At 32.5% G+C, this 23,782-nt stretch overlaps 1 protein-coding gene across 1 annotated transcript in view; it reads right to left on the bottom strand.

The window, feature by feature from the left end:
- Nucleotides 1–7,610: 7,610 nt before the first annotated feature.
- The window catches only part of LOC125835370 (linoleate 9S-lipoxygenase 2-like), a 37,422-nt gene continuing 21,250 nt past the window's right edge, over nt 7,611–23,782 (bottom strand). Inside the window, 1 exon segment of the mRNA XM_049514496.1 lies at nt 7,611–8,021. Coding sequence (XP_049370453.1) covers nt 7,794–8,021 — 228 coding nt within the window. The 3' untranslated portion in view covers nt 7,611–7,793.

Raw genomic sequence — 23,782 nt, 5'->3', positions numbered from 1 at the left:
TCTTCTGGAAAAGTACTTTTGAAGAGTCACAAATTGTGTTTGATTAATAAATTTGAAAAACACTTTTGTCAATATTCGAGCAGGAGTTTGTGCTTGACCAAGGTTCCAAAAATACGAGAAAAACCACTTCCTTTTGAAAAACAACTTCAGCTACTACTTAAAAACAATATACCTTTTTTAGCATTTAGTAACGAAAATCAACTCATAAATCGGTAAAATGCTCCCAGCTGAAGGGGACTTCATTACCAAATTCGAACTCAGAGATTTTGGTTAAGAGAGGAGAGAACCACCCCTTCCTTCAGTGGTTATTTTGCATCTGTAACTGTGCAGAACCATTAACCACAACCTTGATACCTATGCATGTCTTGACTATTTATATGAACTTTGCAGTGAATCTTTACTAACATGATCCATATTAATCCATATACTAAACTAAAATACATGAAATGGTAAATTCACTAAACGTTTTGGGTAGTAATACAACAGTGAGAACACATATGATTTATCCACATCTACACAGAGAAATGGAAATAATCAATTGAGATTTGTCCTACATGAAACATATGAGAAGATCACCTTCTATGAGGAATTGATGGTGGTGTTCGGACTAACTTGCACACACCTCGACTATTTCCAAGTATTATTACCTCCCGTCAGCATAGTAAATAACAACAAACACTCTAATTTTATTGAGTATTAATTCAACATTGTATAATTATTTTGCATCCATATTAAACCAAGAATTCTTTGACATGAATACTGCCCTCGAGGACGTGTACAAGAAGGTCTTTGGTTAAAAGTGGAGACTAAAATTGTAATTCAAAAGGTTTCAGTAAATGCATGCTTAGCATAACGAACTCATCATACCAGATTAATATCTTCTCATCTTCACAATTAAGAAGATCATGTCTTCTTTCTAGGTAAAAGCCAAAAGAAAATGCTTTAGTCTAAAGTGTATAACTTTCAAGAAATACAAAAAGTAAATTTAATTCTCGGAATTTGGAGACAGGGGAAAAGCTTAATAGTAGCAACAACTGCAAATAAAAATCAAGCAGTAAAAGGCCAGCACAACATTAAAGTTGTACATCTCGTAAAATCAAACAAATGAAATGCTTACAAGCAAGCCTAAGATGGTTTAGGCATGTGTATAGGAGATGCACGGATGCCCCATTGCGAAGGTGTGAGAGGTTGGTTATAGATCATTATCAAGAGAGGCAGAGGTAGGTCGAAGAAGTATAGATGAGAGGTGATTAGACATGACATGATGCAGCTTCAGCTTACCGAGGACAGGACTTTAGAAAAGACATTGTCTAACTTATTCCTCTTTACTATTACTCGTATTGCTTATGTAGTTTCTTTATCCTTTGAGTTTGGTTACTATTTGTAATTTTTTACACTTTGATTATCATTATATCTTTGTATGACTATTGTTTTTACACTTTGATAATCATTAATCTTGGTATGACTATTATTTAGGATGATTATTCAAGTTGTCTGTAGTATTTTTGTTATTTCTTTCTCTATACTAGTTTGGGCGTTTTTCTCTTGAGTCATCTATCAAAAACAATCTCTCTACCTTTTAGATAGTGGTAAAGTCTACGCACACTTTACCTTTCTTTGTGGGATTACACTTAGGGTATCTTATTGTTGTTGTTGCTCCTTTTTTTCAAAAAAGTAAAAAGGGGTAACACCTAGAATGCTGATTTGCACATCAACACAGTTGAGAAAAATCATCAGACTGGTCAGAATTATAGGAATACAGCAAATTTCACGTATAAATCAAAGTGACAATTCAGCATAATTGTATACAAATCTGCAAAGAAATGATTGAATTAAACAAGGAAACGGCAACTTACAGGAAATGGGGATTCGGATCTGTAACTGAACTCACATCGGACGGCAGAAATTCGTCCGATCTCCGGCGAAAAATGTGACCAACTTAACGGAAAATAGCTAACAAGGTTCGTCAGTGTACTCGTCCTAATGAGATCTTCAGAGAACGTCTCGATTTCCTTTTTATTTGGTGTCTTTAATTAAACTAGTTTTTCGACACATCAATTGAGAAAATTTAAGCGAAGATTTGAATAATAAGTTTTGCACAAAATAATATTGTAGATTCTTTTGTGAATGTTCAATGTGGATCGTCATATATATATCTCTTATTCACACGAACCTATGAAGATGGTCAATGAAAAATTTTATTAGTTAAATGCAATATTGTATATATTTATTTCAATTTGATGAGGTTCAATCATGAAATTAGTCGTATCTCAATAATATTACCTTATAGACGATATTTGATGTGTACTTTTCTTGTCATCTAACCAGATGTGTTTTGCACGTGTATTTCACTTAATCTGTTTAGATGTCACATGAACATGTAGAGAACAACTACATTTTATTTTTTAGAACTATTTTTGTATATTAATTTTTATTTTCTTTATATTGCACTTGTTTTAAATTGCTTTATATTGAAATGAGTTCAGTCATATTGAGTTGAGTATCCAGAGTTAAGTACCTAGAATCGAATATCATATCTTTGAGTTGAGTATCTTATTCTTGAGTACTTCTGAGTTGAGTAGGTTGAGTAGTTTTGAGTATCCTTGAGTATTCCTTCAGCTGAGTAAGTTTGAGAAGAGGTAAGTATGTTTCCTTTTATCAAGTTTCAAGCTTATGTTTATGCTTTAGAAATCCTCTTACATGCTCGTACATTCCACGTACTGGGCCATTTGGTCTGCATTTTCTCATGATGCAGACATAGGTATTCAGGATCATCAACAGGAGCTTCGTTGATACATCCAAGAGTTCGAGTTAGCTATGGTGAGCCTCCTTGCTTCTGGAGGATTTCATTTACCTTTCAGTTATATCAGTTGTTAGGATGTCGTGGGTCTTGTCCCAACTTCCATCTTTATCAGTTAGAGGCTTCATAGATAGTCAGTATAGTTGAGAAGTCTGTATCATTTATTTTATTAAATGTTTTAAAGACTAAAGTTGCCTTTTTTTGGCGAGTTGTATATATTTTATTATACAGAGTTTTCTTTGTATTTAAGTTTTATGAACTCTTATTTCAGTTTTTAAGCTTTGTATACTTGAATCAGTTTTCCGCTTGTAGTCAGCCAGGATGAGGGTTCGCTTGGGGACCAGCAATGGTTCGTGAGTGTCGGCCACGTCCAGGGTGTAGACTCGGGTCGTGACAGAAAATGCAAGGGAATTTTACTGGTTGCTATGGCACAAGATTCAGCAAAACACTTTTATCCACTTGTTTGGGCCGTGGTGGATAACGAAACAAATAAAACTTGGAAGTGGTTTATGGAGCTATTGAGATCTTCTTTAGAGTTGAGGGAGGGTGAATGAGTTACATTTATATCAGACATGCAAAAGATTATAGATTCTCAACTTAATTTACATTTGTGTTGTAAGTTTTTTTAATTACTAATCTTATTTTATGTACTTAACTATTTGGATATTATAGGGGTTGATTGGTGCGGTTGATGATGTACTTCCTAAATCACATCACAGATGGTGTGCTAGACATATAGAAGCTAACTGGAGTAAGAACTGGAGAGGTGTACTAATGAAAAAATTAATGTGGTGGTGTGCTTGGAGCACTTATGGAGAAGAGTTCAATGACCAATTGACAACTTTAGGGACTGGTTCTGAAATGGCTGCCAAAGAACTAATAGGCTACCCACCCCAAAAATGGTGTAGAGCTTATTTTGACACCAGATGCAAGAATCAAATGGTTGACAACAACTTTACAGAATCATTCAATAAATGGATTTTAGAGGCAAGACACAAACCAATTATCAAGATGTTGGAAGAGATAAGAGTCAAGGTATTTAACTATTACTTTGTCTTTGATAATTTTTTTCATTATTAGAGTTTTTGTCACTTGTATTACTATCAATTTTCTGTATTTATAACATTGATGTGTATAAAATTTTAAGCACATTGTGTAATTACTTTACCTATGTTTATCGAACTCATCAAAAATGCTAACGAGTGCATGTTGAATTCTCTAAAAATAGTGTATTTTTAGAGAATTCGACACGAATGTGGCATTGAAAGTGAAGAGTCCGTGCACCTTAGATTTTTATAGATTTGTAAGCACAACTTTAATTTTAACATCATTGCTAGAAGTTGAAGAAATTGGTCACCTTCACATCACTAAATTGCCTAATCTAGCTTATAGTTACAATTACACTAAACTGCTTTTTTGTGCGTATTTGAAATTTAAAGCTCAAAAAAGTACATCAAAACTGCTACCAAGTAGGCAAAGATATTTCTTGTTAGAATTATGTTATATTTTTGTTAATTGTGGATTTTGTTGTTTGAAAGGTAATGAAATTATTGAAAGATCGTGAGGAGGAATGTAGGAATTGGAGAGATGAAATCAGTCCATATGTCAAGGATTTGTTGACTGATTACAGAGAAATAGCACAAGGGTGTGAAATTCATTTTAATGGAGACTTTGGATATGAAGTGCATGAAGGTGAAGACAAGCATACCGTCAATCTTCAATTTAAGAGGTGCACATGCAGGGTATGTGATTTGACAGGAATACCATGTTCCCATGCCATCAAAGCTTTGATTTACCAGGAAAAAAATCCGATGAGCGAGGTGCATTGGTGGTATTCAAAGGAAGCTTACAAGTTAGTTTATATGCATAAACTACAACCAGTTAGAGGTGAAAAATTCTGGAAAGTGAAACCAAAACATGCAATGGAACCACCGAAAATACATAAAATGGTTGGTAGACCAAAGTTGAAAAGAAAGAGAGAGAAGGACGAGGCAAGGAAGAGAGAGGGGGCTTGGTCATCTTCAAGAAAAGGACTTTGAATGACATGTGGATATTGTTGTAACAGAGGTCACAACATCATAACTTGTCCTTTGGTAAAATATTGTTACTTTTGAATGCTTATAAACTGAAATATTCTTAATTTTATTGTTTGTTTGATTCGGTGAAATATTCATGGTTGTTTTTGCAGGTGAATGAGAAGATAAAGAATATGGGTGAAGGATCTTCCCAGAAAGTGCAAGATGTGACCTTAACAACAGCACACGAGAGTCAAACTTTTGAACAAGAACAACAATTTGATCAACATTCAACCATTGGTGATGATGAATGGGAAGGTGAAGAGGAAGATGAAAATGAAGACGGCCAGCCAATTTTGAGGCCGAAGGTGGTATCTGAAGAAAGGACTAGGCTTCAACAAAAAAAATTACAACGAAGACCAACTGGTACTAGAAAAATTAGCTTCAAGGGAGATGAATTTGGTGTCGTGGAGCCTACCAATCTGCCTTATTCACCAAAGAAAGTTACCTGGAAAGGCAAGGCAGCAATGACATCAAACCAGTTGGTTGCAGAGAAGGAAAAAAAGTTGGTAAATTGAAGACTAAGAAGGCAAGATTAGAGAAGAAATGACCAACGTTTAGGAAACGTACATATTTTTGCGGTGACTAATTCAAGAATTTGCTAATTTTGTATTGATTCATATTTAATTATTTTTGTTATGCTCAACATAGGGTGAAGTACATTGTGAATTTGTGGAAAAACACGTCTTGCATATTTCAGCTTACTTTTGTATGAACAGAATATTCAGAAATGTATTGCAATGGCTAGATATTGTTAATGTGCACCATTTACTACCCCTCATAACTTATATCATAGTTTGTTGGTTAATATATGTGTAACTTTAATAAGTTTTAACTAAAACACTTCTATTAACTTATTCAGGTACTCCAAAAGTGCTTAAAAGTTATTTTAGCTTTAAAACACTTAAAATAAGTCAATTTTATTGTGTCATTGATACAAATAAGAATTTGTCAATTTGTTGCAGAAACATGCCAGGCCAGCCAAATCAAGAATACTTCTAAAGCACCACAATAGATACTACACAATGCTGCCACAAAATGACTTTACACTTCCGGAAAAATAAAATTTAAGTTTCAAAGCTATTCTTATAGTTGTTAAACATGAGAAATTCACCAAACTATAAAATTATAAAAGCATTGAAGAATAACAAATCTATGAAATTAGAATAAAAATAGCTTCAAATCTAACACCTAAACTCGATCAAACAGTACCTAAACTCTACCAAAAACTACACAAAAACTATAAAGAAAAAACAACAGCAAGAACTCAACTAAAGTGCATGCACCATTATGAGATAAAAAAATTGATCCAAAAATGAACACAAAATTGATCCTAATTCACTTCATTAGCAACGAATTACAATGAAGCTTGCGAACTAAACACAATTTCGCTACAATACCAACAACAATAGAAATTACAATTAAGAACATTACACTAACTAGACACTATCAACAATTTTTCATATCACAAACTTATCTAGAGAAAAGTAGCAAAAACAACAATTCAAGACATCATCTTCAAAGAAAAAAAAAACCATGACCATAGCACAATCTTCCTCCACCGCTTGTCTTTGAACTCCAAATTTGAAACTTTCTCCTCAAGGTAGATACATAATTCAAATTTGTCAATTTAGACATATCATTCACGTCTTCCTTAACATGTTGCGTTTTTGACGAATGACATCCAATGATTTTTTTAATGTGAATAAACATTGTCACATGAGATGAAAATTGATTTTTACCTTGCCATTCTCAATAACGACAACCATTCGTCGTCATAGCGACAACAAATCTACGACCATCGTTTTAGGTTTCGCAGCAGTAAAAAAATTGGCAACCATTCAAGACTCTCCTACATCACGATAAGTAACAGAAGAAGATTCAGATATTTGAATGAAGAGAAGACTTCAAAATTCAATGCTCCAACTTGAATCCCTCAACTTCAATAAATCATTGCACTGAAAATCTAACCCATTTTAGGTGAAATTGATCTTGAAATTTCTTAATAAGAAAAGGGAAAAGAAGAAAAATAGGATATTAGGTTTAGGGGAGATGAGATAATCCAATTTTTTTAATTGGGTTTGGGTCAGGGATATCAATATGGGTCAGGTCGGTAGGTAGGAGAAAGTTTGGTGGGTTAGAATTTACTTTAACCAATAGAAAGACGCCACGTAATAATTATAATTAATAATAATAATAATTAAAAAATATAGGGTTGTTAGTTTAAAGGGTAATAGTGGACCAAAAAGGTTGACTGAGGGGTATTTTTAACCCAATAGGTGGATAAGGGGTATTTTTAAACATTTTCGAATAGTACAGGAGTATTTTTGGCCTTTTCCGTTTAATTTATAGAGAATATCTTGCACATTTTCTCTTTGTAGTGTTCGTACACCCCTACCCCATACACCATGTACGTGATATACATTGTATGTAGAATATATACATCTCTTAGCCAATAATGATATATATGCATGGTAGTACACCCCTACCCCATACACTATTTTCATGGTTCAAGATAATGCTTACCGCACAAATTTAACATGCCATTGATTTGAGTGAGCAATCTATTAGCTTAGAAGATGAAATAAAAGATCCGATCCTTGAGCGACGAGATTTTTCTATTTCGAAAATCCCCTATTTGGCTTCGAATTCTAATATTGAAACTTCATGTAGTGATTTTCAAATCCAGAAATATCAGAAGACATGACAATTAATTGTTGCAAAATATATTGGAATTTTCAGCTGGAATTCGTGTTATTATTCTCACAACATACTCAGAAATACATAACAAGTAACGTTGAAATGAAAATACAGTAACCTTAGGAGAATCAAACATACAGAAATGAAAGAGATCACACTTAACATAAATGAAAATTTATTTCAAACTCCAGCTTTCTTCATTTTCCGGTGTCAACCTTCTATATTGACACACTGTTGGGAATTCCTTTGCCTGTAAGTCCACCTTCACTTGTTGGGAAAAGAAACGTATACGGAGCGTTAACGGGGCCTGATCTGTTTGTCAATATGTTGTCACCATTCCTCTGTATAATCTGTTTTTCAATGTCTGTCAAATTCTTTCCAAATCTGTCGAAAGCAGCAAGTGGTTCTTTGTCCTTTGTCCATTCAGGAGACTCTCGTTGTCCGAGGTAAATCTCATCTGTAGTATGCCTTGACAATATCTCTACGAGGGAAACACCAAGCAATGTTTGTAACTGAGCTGTGATTGTTTTCAAGAATGCCTTATCGGGGTTTCTCTTTAGCTCTTCATATTCCGGAGTTCCTGGTTCAGGCATGAATCTTCGACTTACTGTGGGGCGATTTGGGAGGTAACCTGCATAAGGATATTGCCCAAAATTAACTGCTGCATGAAGTGCAGAAGCTATCCATATGATGGTGGTACACGAATCGATTAACTCTTGTGGTGTTTCCATTTCAGGCCACCATGGTTCATTTTTCTTGTCACCATGTCCCACTTCTCGGAGTTCCTTCCACCAGGCTTGTAGTTCATTGTCTTTCAGAATCTCTTCATCCGATCCATAGTAGAAACTGCAGTAGTCTGTCACCCAACTTTTGATTGCAGACCATATTTCTAAGCCATCAACAGCGTATGGATAGTCCTCTATCAGTAAACGAACACCATGAGGAGAACTCGAGTCCTCAACTGCTACTCCCCTGAAATTGAATTGGTCATATAAGCAAAATACCAATGTGAACTTCCTAAAGTTTTCGTATAATGTTAATTTTGACAACACCTTATCGTATAGTACCTCTTAACAAGATCAGCCGGAAGGGCTTGATCAGGGAAAACCCAATCTTTGTAAACGACAGCTGACATTTCCATGGCAAATTTGGATTGAAAAACTGTACTCTCAAGAGCTCCACCAGCATTGACTAGGATTTGTCTTGCCAAAGCATTAATATTCATTGTGTCCCGGAAATGAGGATATAGAAGCTTATGAATAGGGTGAAGCACACTTAGTTGCCTGTTTGTTGCAATCACAAATGGCTCGATCACTGCATGAGTATTCAACCTGCGAAGATGATCAAACATTTAGATTAATAGCACAAAGCATGTGTTGAATTAGTCATTATTAAGGACATCCCGATGCACTAAAGCTCCCGCTATATGCAGGTCTGAAGAAGGGTCGAACCACAAGGATCTATTGTACACAGCCTTATGAACTCATAACAACTTTACCAGTATCTTCAAGGCACCCCTTCGAGTTAGTTATTATTGTGTATCATGAATCACTATAGAAGTCGTATGACATAAAGGGAATTACCAATGACTAATTAGTTGATGAACACCAACGTCATTCACCGCAACATAAGCTTTGGCCAATTGCCAGATAGAGCTCTCAACACCTTGATCACTTGGAGTATACACTTTGCTAGTAACACCAAATTGATCTCCATCTGGATGTGGAAAACTCAATTCAATTGCTAGTGGCTTCAAAGATCCATTATCTTGCAAGAAGAGCAAAGTTCTCGAGGCATATGCTTTCGTTATTGTAGTGTTTATCCTCCTCAAATATGGTATAATCACATCATGATGGTTCAATATGAAAAGTTTATTATTGTTCATCGCCTGTCAAATAACATGTTAAAATCCTTATTTAGTACTTGTAATGATTCGTAATCATACAAACTAGTGTGGAATTTCGAGTAAATACATTACCTCATCAACCGTTAGTCCATCCAGCTTATCCTCTATGTGTTCTGCAGTAATTGTACTGTTTTGATTTCCATATGCTTCGGGATCTAGCTTGCTTTTTGGAGGAAATTCCTTGCAAATTAAACAAGAAACAAAACATCAATACTCTTTCTCTACAAGAAGACTATATAGATTATAGACAATCAAAAGTAACTCGAGACAATTTCCTAATCGCGAAGAAACCAACTTACTTGAAGTCTACTAATTATGATAGGATTAACTCCAGCTAGCATTTCTCTTGCGAATTCTTCATCAGTCCTCCATGCGGTTTTACTATCTGCACAATCAATACTTAAATCATACAAACACGTAAAAGTGAGTGATCATTAGCTAGATTACTTCTTATGATGTAGCAAATTGTACCTTTAATCACTAGAGGAGTTGGAAATCTCAATATTCCTTCACCGTCTGTTCGAAGGAGTTCTCTTATCATCTCCAGAGGTATAGCAGCAGTGAGAGCCTTAAATAAAGGTCCTTGAGGAAGTTTGATCCCTCCTTCATATAGTCTAAGTACATCCTCAAAACTATCGAACTCGTTAGGGGTACCATCAAACAGGGCATGTAATTCAGGGAGGATGAATTGAACAATGGATTTCAAAGCATATGTTAGGAAGTCTGACATCTTCAAGTGACCAAAACGCTCGTCTCTCGGTACATAGATGTCTAAGCTCAGAATAAGAGGAATCCTGCTTTCACTTTTAGGATCTATACAAAGCAACAATGTAACTGATCAAAAAGTTGCTTTCAATGAAGCTATACGCGTTGAGTAAGTACGTAGAATGGACTGATATTTGTGAATGCCTAACTAACCTGTTCGTGTTGGTGGTCTACCAGTTCTTCCTCTCCGAGGATACGGGTACTCAGCAGAACCTCCTAAGGTAGTTCTAACATTTTCTTTACCTTCATCAGGATTACCCAAGTCATTGTAGATATCATAGTCATAAATCCTATCCCACGCCTCGCGCTTTCCAGTTCCATCTCCTCTTAATGTTAGCAATTCATTTTCTCTGTATTTTCGCAAAAGCTCTGGTGTTTTACTTGGGAGATATGGCTGCATAAACAATCAAGACATTGCTAAAACTTTTGAGTTTGAACACTTGCCTTTGTTTACATGCTCAGGGGTCGTTTCGTAGTTGGTTAGAGTCATCCAGGTATTAGTAGTATATGAATTAGTATAAGGGAATTTATGTATGGATTAGTTATGCATAGTTTAGTCATTCATGTATATCCTGCCTATAACAATATATGGATTTTCTCATATAACATATATATGTAGTATGTATTAGTTATGCTTATTTTTAAATAGTAAACCAAACATCGTATCAATTTTATATATGAATAACTTGCACTACCAAAAATATCACTATATTCCGACTGAAAAATGTTCAGTAGCTATTCCCACAAATATTTTTATTAAATTGGCGAGAAAAGAAAAATATTGTAATTGTTTCATATGGAAAAATTAAGAAACTTCCTTGTATTGCACTGAAAATCTATTTTCCACCATGCATTTTCTCAATGAGCTGAATTGCTGAAAAATGAATAGGAAAATCATGTTGTATAGCACAAATTCTCCATTGATTCCCGATGATGAAAAAAACTTTTGTTTCTAGTAGTGTTACCCCCTAACTACCTACCAAACGTGACATTACTTATACAACATCAATTTAATACCTGCATAACTCATTACATACCATTACTTACGCAGCAATTAATGCATGCATAACTCACCTCCAAACCAGCTACGAAACGACCCCTTAATACTTGAAAAAGTAATCATACCTGATTTGCAAAGAAAATTCGATCTGACTTGTATCTAAAAGATGGATAAACCCAAGAATTGCAAACAAAATGGACCTTGCCATGATTAGGCACATCTTCAAGTGTGAGTGACTTGAGAAAGAACTCATTGATATGCGCATTTTTTATGATAAATGCACCTGGAACTCCAAACTCCTCATTCCAATCAAATGTGACACCAAAGGCTGTTTCACTACCTGCTGTTAATGGTGGTAGAGTAAAGAGAGAGTTCTCCAAGTAGGCTGGATTGCTGTGCTTCCCTTGTAAACCATTTGCTGGCAAACAGTAACGAAGTCAGAAATTTAGTTCAGATGAAAAATAATTTTGATATAATTCCTATCATGTTAATATTGCATCTAAGGTCGATAAAACATTTAGCAGCATTTATATACAGAGACAGTGTTGCTTATAAATACTCGATCATGTTATAATATTGTCACTAAAATTTGAACATCTTTTAGTAATAAGAACCTAAATGTCAAACCGATCAAATTTATATCTTAAATCAACATTTTTGTAATAGTGCACCCATCATCTCGAAATCTTGAATACGCCTCTAAAATACACACCAATATGTAAGATGCAAATTGTCACACGCCTATTATTTTCCTTCCAATTAAACTTCGAGTACTCCAATTGTAGGAGACATCTTCGACTAACACAAAGGCATTCATCTAAACTTCCTTCGATAGAAAGTTATGTTATTTATACAGCACAGATAAAATTATATTTTATATACAAACAATACATATTGAACCATCTTTAATAACGTCAATATCAACCTTCTTTAGTGATAATCTTGACCCTGTCACTGCAGCAGATAAAATAATGCATATGTGATAATTATATAAAGTGCATGAGAGGTAACTTACTAGGATCACCTTGAACAGAACTAATTAATTGAAAAGAAACCGTTTGGCCAAGGAACTCAAAGGCTATATCAGTCAAAGAACCAGCAAGATCAGTAAAATCTAGAGCATTTTTGTTCATCATCACCACAGTTCCTTTAAGTTTCTTTGAGTCATCAGGGTGACCAAATATTCCACTCGTAATTTGACCAATCATGATGATGAATAAGAGAAAAAATTAAAAGTATAAAAAGAGATGATGAGTTTTTGTTGTGAAAATCCAATGGAAATGAGTCTCTTATTTATAGCCAAAAAAAAAATACTAGCTAGCAAGATAAAGATATATAATAATAAACAATAAAAGAACAATAGACAAATCCACATGTTACATGTTCTTAACTCCTCTCTTTTTTTGTTGTTGTAATTTTATACTACTGGTTGATTAGACTTTTCTTTTTGGTGTTCACTCTCATCGTATTGACCATGACGGATTTAACATTTTCACTATAGAATTTTATTTGGATGGTTGTTATGAATTATTTTATAATATATCATATTGTATTGTTTTAGTGAATATAATGTTTGGATAGATTGTATCATTTTTTGTCGTTATTTATTTTTACACGCCTATTATTTGAATGATAATCTTAAAAAATTAAATAGGGTAGAGTGATTATAAAAAGGTAAGGTAAAGGAAAAACTAAGATTATTAAATAATAATTAAAGATAAAATAAGAAGAAGATATTAAGGTGACGATGAGATCATATCAAATCAGTAGTTACACAAAATGGGACTCTTTGTCCTTTACCTAAGGATGAATTTAAACTATGTGATACAATAAAATTTAAATAATGATCAAACCAAACATTGTATTTAAACTAATAATACAATACAACATGTAACAACAATCCAAACAAGGTGTAAGGGGGTTTGAAATATAAAAATATGGTGCTTAAGATTTGATTTGAACTAGAAATTCAAGGTGAATTTTGAACCTCCTCAGTAAAAAAAATGTAGGTTAAAACTAGGGGTGACAAAATCAATCTCAGGTAGCCAAACTCATTTAAGTTTGGACGGATTATTGAACAACCTATTTATTAGCTCAACTCAATAACAATGGATTGATGTGTAAGCCCAAATGAACTAATGAAAAATTTTGTCAAAATATTTTTTTGAAAGATTTTTTTTTTAAAAAAAATTGATTTGTTTTATATATAGCCTGGGATATTCATGGTTCGATTTGGAATGGTTATTGGCGAAAATCAAAACCAAATCAATAAAGTCAGTTTTAAATTTCTAAAATCAAATCAAACCAAATGAAAAAAATAACCATCGGTTTGGTTAGTGTCGATTTTGTTCGGGTTTTGAGGTTTCTTTCACTGTGAAAGTAATAAATTTTTGAAGGCATACACATCTCAATAGACACAAATACCAAGTACATGAACAATCCATAGGAAAGCTACCGTGGACTCAATTAAACAATACTAGAGTTATAATATATAAATGTACCATTTAACTTGGCTTCAACTAACATATATATATCCTCCAACTTTGGGTGTGCACAAGTAGACAGTTAAACTTGTATAAAATTGAACAAGTAGATACACACGTCCTACATGACATAATACACGTAGGACACCATGCAAGATATGATATTGCAATGTAGGACGTCACGTAGGACATATGTATCTATTTGTTCAACTTTATACAAGTTTAAGTGCTTATTTACAGACACTCAAAGTTGGAGGGCATAGTTATCAACAAAGGCCAAGTTAAAGGGCATATTTATGTATTGTGTCTTATTATTTCACGAACAAAGTGATTCAATTAAGAGAAAGTGTGACTATATGATGTGAGGTATGATAGGTAAAGTGTCACGCCCCGAGCTACCCCCAAGACGCGGACACGGGACCTAGGCCACAAGTGATCCCAAGCTAACCCTGCTGGCATGATCATGAGCATACTAAAGAAAATAAACTGATGCGGAAGCTAATTCATAATTAAATCTGAAAAGATGGGGAATACCCATATACTGTAACTGAATATATGAAATCTGAGAGTTTAATACAAAAGAAATATCAAACTCAAAACACTAAGCTGAATCTAACTATGTCTGAAATAAGCCTCTAAACTGACTAGAAATGTTGGGACATGCCCCAACTAGATCTAGCAAAACTGAAACTAAAGACTAAAATACTGAAAAGAACTCATGACTATTGTCCCCGAAGAATGAGGACTCACCAACTGTTTCTGCTGAACTGAAGATCGAGAACCGATCTAAGCGTGATCTGGATACTGAGAACCTGAACCTACATCACGAGAAGATGTAGCGCACGTATGCGTCAGTACTTGAAAGGTACTGAGCATGCAGGATAGAGTAAAGCTGAAAGAACATATAACTGAACAAAGCAATAAAGCAATGAAATAATCTGAACATGATATAGATACTGAATACTGAGCTAACTGAATGCAATGACCAATTTATAACATGCTGACTGAATACTGAATGAACTGTAAATGTGGTCAATGCAATAGAGTCTGACTAAACTGTGGGAGCTACTAATAACCGACATAAAATCACATGAGCTAAATGTGGAGTCCGATGTATACGCCCCATCGAGAGGACCCAATATACCCTGCCAGAGGTATAAAGGCATGCTGGCGTGATCAGTAAACTGATGTTGCCCACAGAGGGGACTTACACCTACGTGGCTCGTAGTTCTGGGACTATATGGGTACGCTGAAACCCTAGTCCAACTCGGTATTATGCTACTCCCAATGAATTAAGTAGTTAACTGGTTATGACTGAATTTCTGTAAATACTGGATAGCTCGAACTGAACATGCAAACTGAGAATGCAACAATTAATCTGATAATGATGTATTCATAAACTGAGGCATGTAAAACTGAATACTGAAATATCTGACCTAGCATGTGTAATTCAAGAACTAAAGAAATACATAGCTAGGGTTCTGAAATTCATGCGATAAACTGAGTAATAACATGATAATCTGATTTGGAACATTTAAATAACTAATTCATGATGATCTGCTATAATTCTAGAAACCCTAGGTCTGTTCATAATCATGGAATCAAGAATCTGACTGAATTCTAGGGACCTAATGGGCGAAAGGAACCCACTAGTGAAATCCCACATACCTGGTGACGAATTCCACGGAGAAATCTTTCGATTTCAGGGCTGGAACTGAAGGAAACTTGCTGCGTTCTTGAACTAGGGTTCTTGACCTCTTTTCTCCTTTTAGCGTTCTAATTCTTCTAAGTTTGATTAATGATTTGACTTAGGTAAGTTCTAGTTATGTTTCTAGGCTTAAACTAATTAAAACCTCATGATTTAGGGTCTAAACGACGTATCTTAGGGGTTAAACGAAATAGGAAAAGACCAAAAGACCCCTGAATTAACTGCTGTCGGAGTGACCGACGGTTTGGACCTACGGGCCGTAGGTCAATCTACGGTCCGTAGATTGGGTCCGTAGTTCGAGTCTGCCTGACAGGTCTTCACTAAAATGGGCATAACTTTTTACTCGGAGGTCGGAATTTAGCAAACTCGGTGGCGTTGGAAAGGTAATTCAATTATATATCTAACCATAGGTCATGGGACACATAATTAATTTTGTGCTAAAAGTTATGACCATCTGAAGTTGACCTATCAGAATTTTCAGCTAACTGGCTGCTATCCTTCGATCTACGGTCAGACCTACGGACCGTGGATCGAATGACGGTCCATGCTGGTCGACCGTAGTTTGTGTCAAAGGCTGGTAAAAGAGGTCTTGATCCACGGACCGTGGTCTGATCTACGGACCGTGGGTCTGTCCGTGAGTCGAGACTTAACCAATTTTCTAAGCTAGCTGGGGAGGGGTTGCAGTGGTGAATCACGGACCACCAGCACGGGCCGTGGTCTAACCTACGGTCCGTGGATGGTGACCGTAAGTTGCACCTGCAACTTCTCAAAATCTGCATTTTCGTCTGTTTCGAATACGGGGTGTTACATAAAGACTATAGTAATGGATTTTGATGGACTTAAGAGTTTAATAGTTAGACTAAAATTTAATTGTTGGGCTTAAGGAAATGAAAGTTAAAGACTTAAGTTAATTAAAATTTAACAAAATATTTATATTTTACTTATGAATAATATTTAAGCAATTACAAAATTTATATATATAATTTCTTGGTTCGATTTGGTTATTTTTGGGAGTATTTTTTTTAGTATAGCATGTTAAATTATGTCTTAGGCCTAACTCACACTCCAAAAGTTAGCTCAAAGGGAGGAGGATTGCCCAAGCCTTATAATGAGTCCACCCATCTCATTAACCACCAATGTGAGACTTTTGTCATTCTTTAACACCCCACCTCACGCCCAGTGCTTAGCATCTGGTGCATGTGCAATTTTTCAATTTTGGGGCCCCCAACATTGGGTGAGATGACCCTGCTCTGATACCCTGTTATATTAGGTCTTAGGCCTAACTCACACCCCAAAAGCTAGCTCAAAGGGAGGAGGATTGTCCAAGCCTTATAAGGAGTCCATCCATCTCATTAACCACCAATGTGGGACTTTTGTAGTTTTTTAAGTAAAACCAAATCAAATAGTATCGATTTTCAAAATTTAAAACCAAACCTAATTAACCAAACTAAACCACATCAAATGTCAATTTTTTAGATCGGTTTGATTAGGATTGTGGGTCAGTTTAATTTTCTAACCATACTCATAAAAAATCTAGCCATAATAAAGAGAGATAATAATTTTATTAGGTACTAAAATCTTATTAAAAAACAAATTAAATAATAAAAACTTAGTAAAAATTGAATAATTGATTTTGATGCAAACAAATTTTAATTGAAATGGATCTTAGCTGATTTGTTGGCTTGATCCATTGTATCCCGTTCAATTATAGCGTAACCCGTTCAATTATCACCGCTAATTAAAACGGAAAAAATAACAATTGCATAAACAATTGAAATTGCTTTCTTATCACGTGTATAGTCTGAATTTTAGATATGTAGCATGAAAATAACTCGTTTGGTGTGTTTTTGCAAGAAGCATAGTCTATCGGAAGCAATAGGTAAGGTGGACAATGTATGGCTTCATTATTGACTTTATAATCTGTGCCATTTACAGCCTTACTGTAGTTGGATTATTTTTAGCACCATACCATGTTAAAAATAGACAAAATGCTTAATTATGTTATCAAATTTTTACAAAAGACTTATTTGTGTTCAAGGCCCACCTACTACTCAAACCATATCTTTAAAAATTATTTTTCATATTCTAATATCGTCATAATCATACCTTTCATTTACCACACATTTTAAAATCGATCATTATGAGAAGAAGGAGAAGGAGTGGAAGGTCATAAAAGGGAAGCATCAGAGAGGAAGTTATGAATGCAATGAAGGACAATAGAGTCATATAATTTTCATCCTAGCCGCAAATTCATCCTTAGACACTTCTATCTCTAACCTTCTTATAATCTCAAGATCAATAAGTAATTATCTATTTATTCTCGAGAATCAACAAAATAGTAAGCATAAGGTTAAGAGAACATAAACACTACTAAAAATAATGAAAAAAGAAAATTGACTGACTAGAAGATCAACGGATAGGTTCGATCCAAAAAATTGAGAAAGTAGAACAAGTATATATAGATCAAGTTTTACATTAAAATTATTTCAAATCATACTTTTTGTAGAATCTAGAATTTGTAATCATGATCCCAAATCATACGTCAATATATTGATTTCGAGGGTACAAATCGTATCGCATGCTATATATAATTATTTTGCTAAAACGCCTGCAAATTAAATTTCTCTCAATATGCATGGACAAATCTTGAGGGTAGCGAGGAGGTATACAAAAAATTATATGGTATATATATAATGATTTATTTTTTATGTATACATATAGATTTTGAACCTCCTAGCTAGTTGAGGTAGATACATATAATTAACAATAATATCATTTTTTTATTTAGTTAACTTAACTATTTAATAGAAAAATAAAAATACATATTTTTTTCTTTAAAAAAGTTGAGGTGTTAGCTTGAAATATAACTTTAGTTCAATTTGAAAAGACTAAAAGAAATAAAATATTTAAGCGAGGACGGAGAGGGTAATTTAATTTGTATTAAATGGAATAATGGATAGTTGTATTAATAATATCATCAGTTTCACCAAGAAATAAATGCATGCATCCGATAGTCGTCACTTATTTAGGGGGCGTTAAATAATTAAGCGGTTTGACAAATTAACAAAAGATAATAGGTGCATCAAGTAAAAGAATGAACAAATAAATAGTAACAGAGGAAGTACAAAATTTCACTCTGAGGTTTAAAAAATTCATTCTAAAGCATAAAAATTTTCTTAAAATTTTGCTCACTTTTTTCATGAAAACTATACAAAATTTGTATGAAATCGCCCAACATTTTGATTTTTTTTCACAATTATATTTCATATCGAGTTAATAATAAAATTGTGAAAAAAAATCAAAATGTTGGGCGATTTCATACAAATTTTGTATAGTTTTCATACCTGAAAAAAGTGAGCAAAATTTTAAGAAATATATATATATATATATATATATGGATTTTTATAAAGTTCATATTAAATTTTTGAAAAAAACCAACACACACATAACTCATTACTCATGTATGAAATCTGTTTATAAGCGTATAAATTTTATGTTAGTTTCTGAAAATTTAACATAACTAAACATCATAAAATACATTTTTCATACCATTCATTGTAAATTTTAAGATACTTTTGATATAAATACTAATGTAACTTCAAACTTCAATAAACTAAGACTAAAATTTAATTCAAAATTAGCTCAAATCTTATCTATAAATAGCCCCAAAACTTATATTCGAGAGATATCACCTACTCAAAAATAAAATTTATTTGCGATAAATTAATTTATCAACTTGAGCTTCAAATCCCTTTAATAATTGACATTAGTATGATTTGGAATTTATACATATTTATTAACTCCTTTTTAAAAAAAAAATCAAATAGTAACCAATCAGTGTGATGAAATAGAAGCCAAAGATGCTATTGATTTTATACGTATTTTATGAACTTTTGAATAATTTAACTTGTGAGTTTCTTTCTAAATATTTTTATTAAGAAGAAAGGAAAACTTATGGGATTATTGAGGGGTCATAGATAGTGGATCAAATTGTAATTTGTAGGTATAGAAAAATTAAGTGAAAATTTTATAAATAACAAATATTAGGCTAATATTTTCAAGTTGTAGCACTAGAATATAACTTTCAAGTTGCAACATTAAAATTTTTTAGGTTGTACCATTTTATTAAAAAAAAAAGATTTTTAAGTAATTGTAAAAATCTATTTTGAAAAAAACAAAAACATAAAAAAGGAAAATAAAACGATTTTGAATTTGAAAAAAAATAAAAAAAATAGAAATAAGAGTATTAATTAAATTTGAATTGATTGATGATAATTTTTAATTAGCATAAATTAAGGAGATTCAAACTAATTAGGAATATTTATCTTCCTTAATTCACTCTAATTTGTTAAAATTAATTAAAAAATCTGATTTTATCCACTTTCTTCAACGTTTCTCTCTCTTCATTTTATTTTATTTTCAAAATTCTTGCCATTGACGAGTAAATTCAGTTTTTTTTTGTTTGAAAAATCTTCATTTTGTTGTGATGGACGACTCCGTATCTATATTAATTAAACATGGTGGAAGATGGATCCTTCAGGTTAGTATTGTTTATGATTTATTGTTTGTATTTGTTTATTACTAAAATATATAATAAAAAAAAAAAAGAGCGATGAAAATGTAAATCACATTTTGTAGTTTTATTTCTGTATACTATATTTATTGTGATGTTTTTTGTATAAATCATCCATATAGTTCATAATATGTACTAATTTATGTGAAACTGTAATTAATGACATTCTATGATTTTGTTGGTACATTTCTGTTTGTTTTTTTTTTTTGGTTATTTTGTATATTGACTATACCATGATTTCGTGCAAAATTGGCTTAATATATGAATGATTTGATTATAAATGTATGGAATATTAATAGTTTTATCGTTGTAAAGTTATGAAATTTGTGGGAAAAAAATTATGAAATTTATTGGAACATTGATATGAAACTGAAATTTCTTTAGCCAATTTGATAATAATAATGAGATGAATTCGGTATGCAGATTTAAATTAATATATGGATTACTGTTTTTTTAAAAATATAAATAAAATGTATAAGCTGGAATGAATTTGATATAGTAACTGGAATAATGATATTGGTAAGAAAATGTATTTACTTTTGTGTAAACAATATGAGTAAAAAGTATGATGATTTGTATGAAACGTGTATTAAGTCGGTATGAAATGTGAAATGTTATTTTTTATATAATGTGTTTTGTGGTATGAATTCTAGTATACTGTTTGGAATGATATTTGTATGAATAAGTAATGACGATTGTGTGTAATTTTATGTGAGTAGAATGAAATTGGTATGAAAAATTAATCAGTATTGTCTAAAAAAAATGAGCAAGAAGTATGATTATTTGTATGAAATGTGTATTAAGTTGGTATGAAATGTGAAATGTTTTTTTTTTATGAAATTTTTTTTATGGTATGAATTCTTATATACTGTTTGGAATGATATTTGTATGAATAAGTAATGACGAGTGTGTGTAATTTTTGTGTGAGTAGAATGAAGTTGTGGATTAAATTTGTATTATCTTTGGTATGAAAAGTTAATATAAATACAACATATTTATAATTGCTTTGTAATATGTAAGACTAACTGTTATTTCTTTTAATGAAACAGGGAAATATGTTCATTTTCAGATGGAGGAGATTATCTATGAATCTTCTAGTTTGTATAGTGGTCTAGTAAGTACGATAAAATTACAGCTTATGATAGATGTTAATATTAATGATATAGAGATAAAATATATAGTTAGTGATCGATGTCCACCTGTTAGTATAAAATATATAATAAAAATTATTTTATTTTGTCTTTTAGACTCATGTTTTGTTTTGATATGAAACAGAATTGGTATGAAATGCATTACAACTAAGTGTTTAATATATTGTTCATGTTTTATACAAGACTCATTCATTAATCATACAAATTGCATACTGCTGGAAATAAAATTCATTCCAGTTTAATATATAAGACAATGTTCATATTAGTGATAATTATATAAGGTAATTATGGTATGCATTTGGTATCCTAATAGCAGTTGATATTATTTAATGTAAGTTTACATGAGTATTAATTTGGTATCCAACTGGTGTCCTACTCGAAAATCAAAATAAAACAAGATGTAATTAATGTTGATGCAAACGTTAATGATCGTTGTTTTAGATTGTCAGATTCGTTTCTTCCAGTATTTATACAAATTGTATATCAATTTCATACATCTTTAAAGTACTTAAGCCATGCTTGTTAAGAGAATATAATTTACAATTAGTAATAATTTGGTATCCATTAGGTGTCCAACTTGAATAAATATAAAACAAGATGTAATTAAGGTTGTTACAAAATACAATGATCACTATTTTACATTGGCATAATCATACCTTCAAGGTATTTATACAGGTTGGATATCAACTTCATTCATTTTTTATTTTTTTATTTTTTGTGTTAGAATATGAAGTAAAAAAAATCAATCATGAATGAATTTGGATGCCATAAGTGTACAGTTGGGATACCAATTATAAGACAAAGTTGGTTCATGAACTATAAATTGGTATTCTTTTTGTTTCTAGTTAGTAATACACAGTAATATCAGTAAGTCTAAATATTGAATCCAATTGGTATGCAATTTGTATATGTCATCCCGAAAACTGTTATACTCAATGTGTAATATATCTTCCAAATGGTATGCAGTCTGTATATTACTAGTATCCTGAAATTATAATAGTCAATCAGTAATTTATATGTAGATGGTATCTGACTGGAATAAACCAGTGGATATTATATATCATCAAATACTAAAACACAAAAATATTGTCCAAAAGTTTTAAAAAAAAACATGTAATTCTAAAAAGTAGAAGGTGCAATCAACTATCTCAAATTTCTTTTATGTGGTCTTGGTGTACGATAATTGCTGGTATCCGGAGTATGTTCTTTTGCTATGCGAGGTCTACTAAATTTGCTAGCAACCGTACCAGTTACTTCACTCTCACTGACCGCGGCATCCTCATTCTTTGTTTTTCCACAATGCCATATGATTGTGGCATACATTATCGATGGTACTTTGCATCGATATCAACAGAACGCATATCAAAAGCACCACTACTGATGTATTCAGCAAATAGACATGTGTACAAACCACAATCACTGAAAAAAATTAAAAGAAAAATCATTTTAAGAAATAAATTAAGTTAACATTTTTGATGAAATCAGTAAAGTATAGAAATACATACTTGGAACTATCTTCTTGTTGAGGCACATGCATCATATGAATAATATGAAAATAAATTAAATATAGTACTTACCCTAACAACCTTTTTGATTTTTTCGGATATTAGGATTTCTGATTCCTTCTTTTTTGTTGTTCTTCTTGTTGACGATTTTGAAGATTCAGCAACTCCTACATTTGTTGCTTTTTTTGTTTTTTTATTTTTTTTTATTTCACCAACAAAATCAGAATCAGAAGGAGTTTCTATAATTTTCCCCTTCCTCTTCTTTTCCTTTTGATTTGCCGGACTCACCTTTTTCTTTGCTTCATTTTTTTTCTCATTTTGATCCTTAAAGTGAGAAGAACCACCCTTGGCCGGAGTTTCAACATTTTTTGGCGACGGGATTTGAGTCAATATATTGAAAGTTGAAGCATGTACTTCATTCGTAGAAGTTCCTTCAACTAATCGAGGACGCTTTCGAGGCGTTTCAATAGTTTTGTTCGATATGATGATGATGAGAAATGGAACGAGAGGGGTGATTGTGAAGTTGGGGTAGTGGGGTAGTGAGAAAGATGGGAGGGACGATTGTGAATGTGGGTAGTGGGGTGGTGAGAAAGATGGGAGGGTCGATTGTGAACGTGGGATAGTGGGGTGGTGGCGTGTAGTATTGGTTAGGCGTGGGGGGAGGGGGGGGGGTAACGTATGGGAGATTTGGAGTGTAACGGTAATCAAGGGACTCTAATCAATGTAAATCCCTAAATTTGTGTAACTGATAATTTATGTTTTAAAAAAGGAACTGCAATCAAATTAATTAACTATTAATAATTAATAATATAAAAATATAAAGAGATTAATCATTTATTAAATTAAATCGTAATTGATTTTTAAATAAACTTAAATTTAATTGATATGTTATAACCCGTAAATAAACTGTTATAAGTAATATTTTTTTAAGAGTATGTTTAAAACCGGTAATAGTTAATGTTTGTAAATTATTTTTTTAATCTTAATCTTTTGTTTTATATACAATTATTTTTTTGTACTTTTCTTGAATTTTGAAAATAGCTGTACTTATTATGTCTTTTTCTCAAGATTTTTTTCCTTTTTTTTTTTGTAATGCCAATTCAAATGAATTTATAT

Source organism: Solanum verrucosum, unplaced genomic scaffold (assembly GCF_900185275.1).
Source record: "Solanum verrucosum unplaced genomic scaffold, falcon-dt-bn FXZP01000127.1, whole genome shotgun sequence".
Lineage (NCBI taxonomy): Eukaryota > Viridiplantae > Streptophyta > Magnoliopsida > Solanales > Solanaceae > Solanum > Solanum verrucosum.
The sequence above is the reverse complement of the archived record's forward strand: the minus strand, read 5'-3'. Positions and strand labels throughout refer to the sequence as shown.